Raw genomic sequence first — 11,879 nt, 5'->3', positions numbered from 1 at the left:
ATTGAACCAAAATCTATCATTATTGCTAGTGTTAATTGATTAACAACTATTTTTCATCAATTAAAAACATTCCAGAGACTTCAGAAGTTTAAATTGCTTTACAATTAATCGAATAAGAGATACTATAATCGATTAACGAAAGTTCCATTTTTTTTAAATATATGTATGTTAAAAATATTAATTGATTAACAAACCAATTAATCAATTAATGACAAAAGTAAACAGTTTCAAATTCAGATTTAGAGTTCTCAAAATTGAAACCCTAACCCTTCAGATCGTGTTTCCTCTTTACAAAATTCTTCCAGAAACCATCTTCCCAATCCAAAACTCTAACCATAGTGAATCACAATTAAGTCATCCTTTAACACACAATTAGTGAATCAAGATGTGTAAGGATAAAGACATCTACAAAACAAACTCAAGTCAACAAGCCTGGAGGGTTCTCTGCTCCTAAGAGGGATCCATATTATTCTCCATCTCTCCAAGCATCTAGATTTGCAAAATACCATATGAGAAAATTGACCTATATTAGATATTTTAACATGGCTTGGCTGGTTGAATAAGGTCTTCAATTCACTCAACAATTGGATGTTCAAGGAGCAACAACTTTCCTCGAGTTAAATGGTAACATTTATCCATCACTAGTTAGAGAATTTTATAGTAACTTTCAGTTTAGATAGGGTATGTATGTGACTATGGTTAGGGGAAATTGATTACTTTGGATGACAACCTGATTATGGAAGTTGGAGGTTTATCAAGTTTTGGAGCTCCCTTAGGTTATTGTGAAGATGAACATTGGGAAAATTTGATGTTGTTATATTGTATAAATCATATCTATAGGGCTCTCAATATTATGTACAGGGTGAGCTTACCAAAGTTGGGTCACTCACGGTAGAGAACCGTCTTATGCATTATATGATTGCGTATATTATGGCTCAACGAAACACCAACCATGCTCAACCGATAGTCAATGATTTGAAATTAATGTTTGTTGTGAGGGAAGGTATAATTGTCAACTGGCCTACTGATATTCTAAAGATCATGTATGACATTGCTTCGTCTTCATCACAATTACTTGCATATGGAATTTTTATATCAAGGATCATTGATCATCTAGAGATGGATGTATTGGATACGGAATGATGGCAAAAAATTCTCGTGAGCACCTTGTGAGTGATAATCTAATTCACAAAATGGGCATTTAAAAGTATAGAGGTACCTGGAAGTACCAAGAATATCTTACAACCGTGGAATTGGAAATTGTAGAGGATGAAGGACATGAAGACCAGCCTGAACAGAACACTGCTCAACCACTAGTTGAGACATCAAGTATGTCTCACCAATCTGTAGTCAGCTCCACGCAGCTGGATACCATGGAGCAACGCCTAAACGAACACATAGAAGCTAGTTTTCAGTCCTTGAGGGATGCAATGAAGGTTGAGTTCCAAATGCAAGAAGAAAGGACTTCACATGAGTTTGATCGATTTATCTTTCTGCTTAGAAGCTATCAACTCACTCCACCATCCCCACCTCCACCACAAGAGTAGTTTAGCTTAGATGTGTCTAAGTTTGATTAAGCTTTAGTGTCTGTATGTGGTTATGATTATAGTTATGGTTTATTGATGTTTCATTTTATGACTTAGTATGTGTTTGGCTGAACTTATGTTTGGATTATTGTGTATTTCGCGTTACCATGTTTTTAAATTTTCGAACTATTTGATGCAAATATATGACTTTGATGAATGGTTTGTTTATTATATATATGTGTGATATTTCAATTGTTTGCTCTACTCAAATGCTAATGATATTTTAAGCATACTCACTACCATCTAGAACTATTAATCTAAGTATGATTAATCGATTAAATGCATACATTAACCGATTAACTACAGACTATGTGCACTTGTTCAAGTTTCTAAACTGTTTTTAATCCATTAATAGGTCCCTTAATTGATTAAAATCAGGAAAAATCAGTAATCTTTCCTTTATTTTGGTTATACTTGATGAAATTTCTTTTTGATCATGCCAAAAGGGGGAGAAAGTGTTGTTTGAAGTTTTGCAGGTTGTTGTTCATGCTTCCATAACAATCCAAACAATCCTATCCAATCTTCATTCATGGAGTAAGGGGGAGAACTAAGTGAGGGGGAGTTGTGCTATATTGACATTTCTATATTCACAATCTAAGCAACAAAAGTTAATCAAAATCAAGCTTCAAAGTGCAAAGCAGTTAAAAGTTTATCATCATATAAAAGGGGGAGATTGATATTGCAAGAGGAGTCAAAGTTTGCAAGTGCGATCTACAATAAATTTTTTATGAAGGCAATGAATTAAGTAAAGATTGAAGATTGACTCAACGCATCAAACGACAAGCTGGAGACTCAATGTTATCTAGAATTAGGAAAGTCTTTGTATTTTTAGATGTCCTGAGATATCTAAGATGATTGCCTAGTTCGAGTCTAGGTTAGGTAAACCTAGGCTGAGAATCTCACAAAGCTTAAAAATTGAATAAAACTTAAAAATGAGAATCATCCATCCTTAATAGATAGTATGCATGCAATTCACTTAAGTATACATGATTATAGTGCATTAAAATTGTATTTGTTTTGAAATCATTCATTGCATGTGCATACATCATTTAGAAGGTTTTACCTTGCATAAGTTAACTTTAAGCTTTTTATTGACACTGATTAATTGATTAAAGATATAGTTTAATTGATTGAGTAGTCTTTAGTACTCGTTAATCGATTAAATAATTTTATGGATCAATTAATTGAACTACAGTAGCTATTGGTTTGAAGCACTTAGCCTTGTTAATCGATTATACTAGAGCTTAATCGATTAAATATTCTTACTAAAGAAAACATGTTATTTTTAAAAATGTTAATCGATTAAGGTCAATTAAATTCAATTTACTTTAAAAGCTATAGTTTTACCCATAAGCAAAAAGAGAGAGATTTTAAAATTTTCAAGAGTTTCATCTGAAAAATTGTGTTTAGCAAAAGTTTAAGTGTTTATTCTGCAAAATAGGGATTAGAAGATAAGCTTCTTAGGAAGTAATTTTTGAGCATTCAATTGTCAAAATATTTTTCATACAAACTTTGCATAAATCCATATTTTCTATTAGGTCTTTTGAGATTTTCTGATAAGGTTTGAGATTTAGTATTACTTGTTCATATTGGCACAGTTCGGTGCTTGTAACTTGAAAAAGTGTTGAGACAACAAATTTGGAGAGTTTAAAAGAAAATTTGTTCTAGCTGAGATTAGGTTGACGAGTCTTCACCATTTCACAAAGGTCTTGCTTGTGAGCAAGAATCGACTAGGGATACACAACGAGTAGGTGTGGAGTATCTGAAAGAGGCGTGTTAGAAGTCAAACCGTGTAGCTTGGCTCTAGATCTAAGAAGGAAGTGTATGTGAAAGTGTAACTCTAAGCGTACTTGTAATTGAATATTACTTTGTTTCTTAGTGAAGAAAAATCTCCTAGATTAGACGGGAGACCAGGACGTAGTTTACAAGTGGACTCACAAACGAATCAGGATAAAAAATTGTTGGTTTTGTTTCTCTTTCCTTATCTCTTTTACATTTCAAGTCTTTACATTTCAAATTGATTCTTGAATATCTTAATTGTTTTAGATTAATTGTTTATTATCTGATTAAGCAGTATAAGTTTGTAAAGATTGAATTGTCCGAATTTTCTGTCGAAAATGTTACGTTTTCAAGAAACCTAACTATCAAGATAATTGTTTAAAACAGTTGTTAATTGATTAAGACGTAGTTGTCAATAATCGATTATCTTCTTGTTTAATCGATTAAACCGGTGATTTTCAAAACTCTACAAAAACCGGAAAATTGATAATTTGATTGTGCTACACATATTCACCCCTCTAGGTGTGTTTATACTCTGATTAAATCCAATATAGCACAACATCAATTTCTAGTGTTTTGGACTGAGAAAATAATTTGTAAGTTGTACTCTCAACGTAATGATCAAATATTAACAACTAGTCGTGTCAAACAATAGCATTTCTTTGGATCGACAATTATTCACATGGAAAAAAACTTTATAATTGTTATATATTTATCATTACAAGTATGTTATTATTTGGCCAAATTGTGTATTCCTTTGTACCGAACACAATTCACATAAATAATCTCATCATTTGTGTAATTTTACTTGATTTCCACAATAGAGATTGCTTTGAGAACATATTGCATCAATTAATTCAAAAATAATTACCAAACAAAAGGTAAACATTATGGTCCATTATAAAAAAATATAATTTTGGAATTAAAACATTCAGATTTGATATCTTTTATGATTAACAAATTTAATCCCACAATATAATTTCAAAGCAAAAAAATATATTACATATATATCAACACATAAAAATAGATGTAATCTTAATCAAATGCAAAGTAAATTCAGGTTCAAAAGTATAAAAATAGATGTAAATCATTATCAAAATTTCAAATCGAATATGATAATGCATATTTTAAAAATATATATATATATATATATAACCCTATATATATTCACTTTCACGCAATAACATGATAAATTATATACAATTTTAAGTATTAATCGTAACCTCTATATATATATATTAACTTTAATCAGTAATTTCAGACATCACAACAACCTCAAGCTGGAAACAATTATATATATATATATATATATATATATATATATATATTTTAATTCACAATATATATGTAAGGCCATGAATTCCATATTATATATGTATAAAACAAAAACACGACTTAACCCATATATACCTTATACATATATTTTAGTAAATTGTAAAATTATAAAGTGACAAAAGTCAATGTCTAATAGTAAGACATTCGTGCACATAATATATATATATATATATATATATGGATCGACAATTATTCACATGGAAAAAAACTTTATAATTGTTATATATTTATCATTACAAGTATGTTATTATTTGGCCAAATTGTGTATTCCTTTGTACCGAACACAATTCACATAAATAATCTCATCATTTGTGTAATTTTACTTGATTTCCACAATAGAGATTGCTTTGAGAACATATTGCATCAATTAATTCAAAAATAATTACCAAACAAAAGGTAAACATTATGGTCCATTATAAAAAAATATAATTTTGGAATTAAAACATTCAGATTTGATATCTTTTATGATTAACAAATTTAATCCCACAATATAATTTCAAAGCAAAAAAATATATTACATATATATCAACACATAAAAATAGATGTAATCTTAATCAAATGCAAAGTAAATTCAGGTTCAAAAGTATAAAAATAGATGTAAATCATTATCAAAATTTCAAATCGAATATGATAATGCATATTTTAAAAATATATATATATATATATATAACCCTATATATATTCACTTTCACGCAATAACATGATAAATTATATACAATTTTAAGTATTAATCGTAACCTCTATATATATATATTAACTTTAATCAGTAATTTCAGACATCACAACAACCTCAAGCTGGAAAAGTTCACCTTCTTGCCCACCGAAGGCTACATCCAGTACTCTTGTAGCACAAGAGATTTTCGACTAAATATTATGAGTTGTAATTACAATATCTCACCTCGAGATCTCTATGTACCTTACACACTCACTAATATTTATACATTTGGAAAACATCATTCCAAGTAACTTTATCTTCTTTCTATTCACACCCCGTGAAAGAAAGTTATTACAATGAATGAAGAATTTCAATGATGGCTTTGGATTGCCTTTACAAGTATGAAATATAATAACACTTGCAATCCAATCAACTCTTTTGAATACTTAGTAATAATGCTCTTTAAGTTTATAAAACTTTGAAACACTTCCTAAGCAACTTCATAAAAATAACTTTTGAAAGTTTGAGTGCTAGTTGCCAAAAGTGTAGAAAAATAACTTCATAATAAGTTTAAGAGCGTTTGGAAATTTTATAAGAGTTGTGTATATGTTGTGTGTCTGTGTTGTGAGAGTTAGAGTCTTTATATAGACTTTCCAAACACCCTTAGAATAAATTTAAGAGGTTTTGGACATTGTATAAGAGTTGTAAGAGATTTCGTTTGGAGGGAAAACATTTCATTTTGAAATAGGAAATCTCATGTAACAGCGCTCGGTAATCGATTACTGATAGTGGGTAATCGATTACTAATAGTGGGTAATTGATTACTCAAACTCTCTGTTTACTGTTCTTTTAAAAAACGAATTAGAGTAATCGATTACACTATTTGGGTAATCGGTTACTCAACTTTTGTAAAACTGGTAATCTGTTACTCAAAGGCAGTAATGGATTACTCTGAACAGTTTAAAGTTGAATAACTCTTTTTCTCACACATGTAACTTGTTACTTAGATGAAGTAACCCGTTACACACTATTTTGGAAAATATTTTGAGTATTTTTAAATTGTTTCATTTTTCTTTAAAAATAGTTTGAGCATTACTACTTTGTATATTTAAGAGTTTTATGATAGGCGTACCTATAGAGAGTTAATCTAATTTTCTTGAAGCTTTAATCTTCTTTGTCTTCATAAGTATTCTTCCTTTTCTTCTTTTTGGTGATTTTGGTGTCTTCATCAAAACCTTGCCAAGGTCAGGAGCAAAGATCTTCTTCACAATTATGATACCACTTGTTAGAAATTCCTCATCACTTGGTAAATAAATCAGTCCTCAGATCTTAAATCTCATGATTCTCACACATAATATAAAACAATGATACAAAGGCATATCTGAATCCATGTTCTCGGATTTACTCATTTGATATATCTTTTGAGAGAGTTTTGATATGATGGTCTTCCTCAACCAAATCATGAATTCATTTTGGGACATTCGTTTTCTCTCTAATGGGGAGATCAAACTATTGTGATTTGGTATCTTGGGGACCATAACTGTTCCTTATGCGTTAGCTTATAGATTTCTCATTATCTCCTATAAGCCAACTATTTGAGTATCCACTCATTAAGCTTATATCATTTATCAGTTTCAGAAGTCTTATAGGTTGTCACTAATAAGATCACTTGTATTAAATATATGATATTCATCTTAATTACAAATTATGAATTTCTAACAAACCCTTCAAATATTTCCAATTGTTTCTTAAATGTAATTTAGGATGTAAATCTTAAGCCAAAAACTAACACCTTAAGAGACAAACTGCCTATGAAATTATGCTTCATTTCCTCAATTGGAAAACATCGTGAATATGGGATAATACTGCTGAGATATCTTAGCATGATGAATGACTTTTCTCTTATCCACACATTCACTTGGTTCCTATTGAACGTACAGCAATCCATTTAGCTGTCAAAATGTCTGTTTTGTGCTTCCACTTTTTTCCACGTGAGTTTGGACCACATCGTAATTGATTTCTCATTCTTCACGTTCTGTTGTAGTCTTGCTTTAGCACTCTGAAAATGTATCAGGCTTCACTAAAATTAAGAAAATAGTTGACTTATCAGTGAACATTTTCACAATAACCTGTTTGACTTTATATTTTTTCTACTTATGTTAGAAAGGATTGCTATACGATGGAAAGAATTTGATTTATTTTTAATTACTATTAATATAATTTTTTATATTATTATTTAATTGTATACAGTCATGTTTTTTAAAATTATATTTAATTTGTATTAATATTATAATGTTGATTGGTTAGATTTATATTCAATTTAATATGGAGTATTTTTTGTAAGACAGTTGCTTTGAGTAAATAGCGCTTTATCCGACAAAAATATATCGCGTTTCAGCCAGAGACCTAAATGCCAATCATTTTTACCCCACCAAATGGTATAGTTATTGGAAATGGTCCCTTTTAGTTTCTTATTTCTCTGTCTTTCAATGTCTGATGCTAAAGGGTGACCTTATCAGCGTGAATGCGCTTTAGAATCCCACAAGTTGTTTGTGTAGGTCTCATTCTGAATCTGTCATCATTTACTAAAGTATCTACCAGCTATGTTTGGTTTAGTTTATTTTAATTTAACATTGATTATTACTGCATAAATACAGTCATTATGTAGTAGCTCATTAACATTTTTAATTATTATGACATATACATTAATTCATAATGAACAATCATTTGTGTTAATCATTATTGTAAAACCATAGGATATGCAAAATTTTATAATGCAAAAACGGTTTTCTTGTACCACCAAGGTCGGGAGTTAACTCAATTTCTCATGTTTGACCGCTTAAAAATGTCTACATTAAAACTTGTTAGTTAATGTTTCACGGCCCATATAATGTTAATGAATCACTACAGTATAATTGCCCACGAGCAAGGATATCCCTAGTTAAAAATATAGACAAAATCCAAACACAGATCCCTTTAGTTTTTAAGGTCGCTATTTAATTCTGTAAGTTTTTTTTGTTTCAAATAAGTCTCATAAGTTTTGGATATACAACAATTAAATTATTTTTATCAACTCTATTTATTTTTAGTGATGTGAAATACGAAAAAGTAGTTCATCTTCTTCACCATGGTTGTGGTCTGCTCTGCCGGGTACACTATAGCCGACCCAAGACCCTCAATTGATAAATTGTACAACTCCTTATGCAATATATAACAACCTTCATCAGCCTGGAGAAACAATATCAACAACTTGTGAAAAAAACTTGAATTGTTGGGAAGATGTTGCATCACTTGAACAAAAAAATAGTTGAGAATATGCATGTAGAAACCTCCAAAGCGTGTGTTGTCACACTAACCTTTAGGTTCGATTCGCCCCCACCAATTTAAGTATATTGGATGCAAATGAGATTAAAAGCGAATCACCTTCAGGATACTTTGGAAAACCTTGATGTGTTTTTGCACCAACACACCAAACATATCTTTCAAAAATAGTTTACAAAATTTATGTTTCCTACACTTCTCTCGTGCATTAGAGAAATGGAAGATGATTTCTTAGAGATCAAAATTCGTATTTTTTTATGCCTTGAAGTGTCTCTTATTTATAGATATATTCACATCACTTGGTGAAGAGAAACACATTTAGGAATCTACACTTATTCACGGAATAGGTATATACTATGACGATTCAACTTTATGCTAAGGAGGTGTTACAGCCCAACGGCAGTTGTACTGCTTGGCATAGTAGAGGTTCTTGGTTCGTTTCCTTGTGGTTGCATTGTTTCATTTTTATTCATACTAATATGAACAGAAACGTAACAAAACCATCCAAGGTGACGATCAAACTCGTGACCTTCACTTCCTTACCAATGGCTACAACCACAAATCCAATTGTCATCTTGTTTCATTTATTATGAAACCAAAATATGTATATACTCGGTATGTGAATTCAGATATTTTGAAAATATCTCTCACATAACCTTGGCCGGTAGCAGTTACGACAATGACCAACGGATACAGCAACAACCCTAGCAACGTCCAACTAAAGTAGGAAAAGAGATGACGAACAATGTATTTGTGTGCTCCATCAACTTAAATTAACATAGTATATTTATCTCTTGGATGCGGGAATCTTATGAGACCTATTTGAAACCAAAAAAACTAATTGGATCAACTAACTTGAAAATAACTTATGGCTCATTTTCTAGTGAACCATTTCTTCTTTTTAGAAAAAGATAATATAAGTTATGGGATTAGATTGATGTAAATGAGTTAAAATAGAAGGTTATATTTATGTGTTACATAAACCTACTAGTAGAATAATAATAATAACCACAAACACAAATCTTTATGTTGTGATGTAGATACAAATTGGCCGAACATTATTATTAAATTTTTTGTGTTATTCTCTCTTATCTATATTATCTTTTAATATTTGATTGATTGCTTGTTTTAACAAAAAGAAAATTTTAAAATATCCCTTTCCTGTCCACAGGCTCCAGCTTGCAACAACTTGCAAGAAAAGCTCCTATATGTAAGAGCACTATCTAAGTAGCTAATCACACATCCTCCTTCAAACAAAATTCTTACAACCACGATGCTTCATATTCTTTTCCTCCTTTCTCTCCTCTTATCCACTTCCCATGCTTCAGTCAATGACTTTTGTGTAGCAGACCTCAAGGGTCCGGATGGCCCTTCAGGCTATCCCTGCAAGCCTCCTGCCAAAGTAACCACACATGACTTTGTGTATGCTGGCTTAGCTGCAGAAGGAAGCACCTCAAATATAATCAATGCTGCTGTAACCCCTGCATTTGTTGCTCAATTTCCAGGCCTTAATGGTCTTGGTCTTTCTGCAGCACGGTTAGACCTTGCTCCTGGTGGTGTAATCCCTCTCCATACTCATCCAGGTGCTTCTGAATTACTAATAGTGACTGAGGGTCTTGTCACTGCTGGATTTATAGCATCAGATAACTCTGTGTATGTGAAAAAATTGTCAAAGGGACAACTTTTCATTTTGCCACAAGGGTTATTGCATTTTCAATTATCTTATGGTAAGAGTAAGGCTGTTGCTTATGCTGTTTTCAGTAGCTCAAATCCTGGCCTTCAAATCCTTGATTTTGCACTGTTTGCTAGCAACTTCTCTTCTTCCTTGATTACACAGACTACTTTCCTTGATCCTGAACAAGTGAAGAAGCTTAAGAGTGTTCTTGGTGGAAGTGGCTAGAGACATTTTAATTTTATTTGTTCGTGAATCATTGTTTTACTCGTATCCATGTGTTTCAGTTTATTTTCATTGTTCCTAATCTCAATCTTAAGATTTCTGTGTAACTGGTTTGCTATTGTTGCTGCACAATTTAATCCAATCTCCTAAGTTTATCCATACTATGCATGTCAACATTAAGTTTATCTAAGGTTTATTTTGTAGATATTCCATTTCAAAAGCGGTCGTTATACTTTATTGCGACCCTTTTTTTTCTTTAATTAAGCATGTGTTGGTTAAAGTTGTCCCCAAATCACAGTTATATTTGGTTTCTGTTTTCTTACCTACATTACTAAATCCAGCCTACACAATAACATAGTTGTAAAAATGGTAAAATGGATTCAGATGTTTTATTCAATACTGCATTGTTTATATACACAAAAATTATTCTTAAAATCTAAACAAATTTGTTTACATATCACCTTCAGATTTGATTTTAGGATAATAATAACCTAATCAATCTGAACAAATCTTTTTACATATCACCTTCAGATTGGATTTTAGGATAATAACAACCTAATCAATCTAAACAAATCTTTTACATGTCACCTTCATATTTGATTTTAGGATAATAACAACCTAATCAGTCTAAACAAATATGTTTACATGGATTTAGCTTGCTATTACCACATTACCCTCCTCAAGTGGGAGCATGGAGATTCAGAATGCCCAACTGGCCCAAGAAGGATTCAAACTGTGGTTTTCCCAAAGCTTTGGTGAAGATATCTCTGAGTTCAGCAGTAGTAAAAACATAGGTTGGAAGAATATTATGGTGGAGAACTTCATTACATTGAAAGTGCCAATCGACTTCTATATGCTTGATGCATTCATGAAATACCAGATTTTTAGTGATATACAAGGCCGCTTGACTATCACAGTCAAGAATCATAGGTTTGGTATGAGTGATGCCAAGATTGAAAAAAATCTCTTTTAACCATTTGAGCTCACATGTAGTAGTTATAATGGACCGATACTCAGCTTCAGTCGACGATCGAGAAACGATGTGTTGTTTCTTTGTCTTCCAAGAGATAGGGGATTGACCAAATTGGACCAGCCAACCAATAATGGAGCAGCGTGTAACAGAACAACTAGCCATGTTGGAGTTGCATCATCCATGAAGTTGGAGATCATAGTTGCGAGAAAGTAATATGCCTTAACCAGGATTGTCCTTGAGAAACCGAACCACTCTGAGGGCAACTTTCTAGTGTCCAATTCGTTGTTCCTGCATGAACTGAGATAGTGTGTGAATAGTGAATGTAAGCTCTGG

The 11,879-nt window shown here is 31.5% G+C and overlaps 1 protein-coding gene across 1 annotated transcript; it reads left to right on the top strand.

The window, feature by feature from the left end:
• Positions 9,902 to 10,747, top strand: LOC109347886 (auxin-binding protein ABP19a-like). Its single transcript, XM_019587992.1, has one exon. The coding sequence runs from the start codon at positions 9,950 to 9,952 to the stop codon at positions 10,574 to 10,576; it is 627 nt and encodes a 208-aa protein (XP_019443537.1). The 5' UTR covers positions 9,902 to 9,949; the 3' UTR covers positions 10,577 to 10,747.

This window comes from Lupinus angustifolius, chromosome LG05 (genome assembly GCF_001865875.1).
Source record: "Lupinus angustifolius cultivar Tanjil chromosome LG05, LupAngTanjil_v1.0, whole genome shotgun sequence".
Taxonomy (NCBI): Eukaryota; Viridiplantae; Streptophyta; class Magnoliopsida; order Fabales; family Fabaceae; genus Lupinus; species Lupinus angustifolius.
This window is presented reverse-complemented; position numbering and strand designations above follow the sequence as displayed.

Coding starts and splice junctions, on each gene's coding strand:
- LOC109347886 (XM_019587992.1), top strand. CDS start 9,950: ATGCTTCATATTCTTTTCCTCCTTTCTCTCCTCTTATCCACTTCCCAT.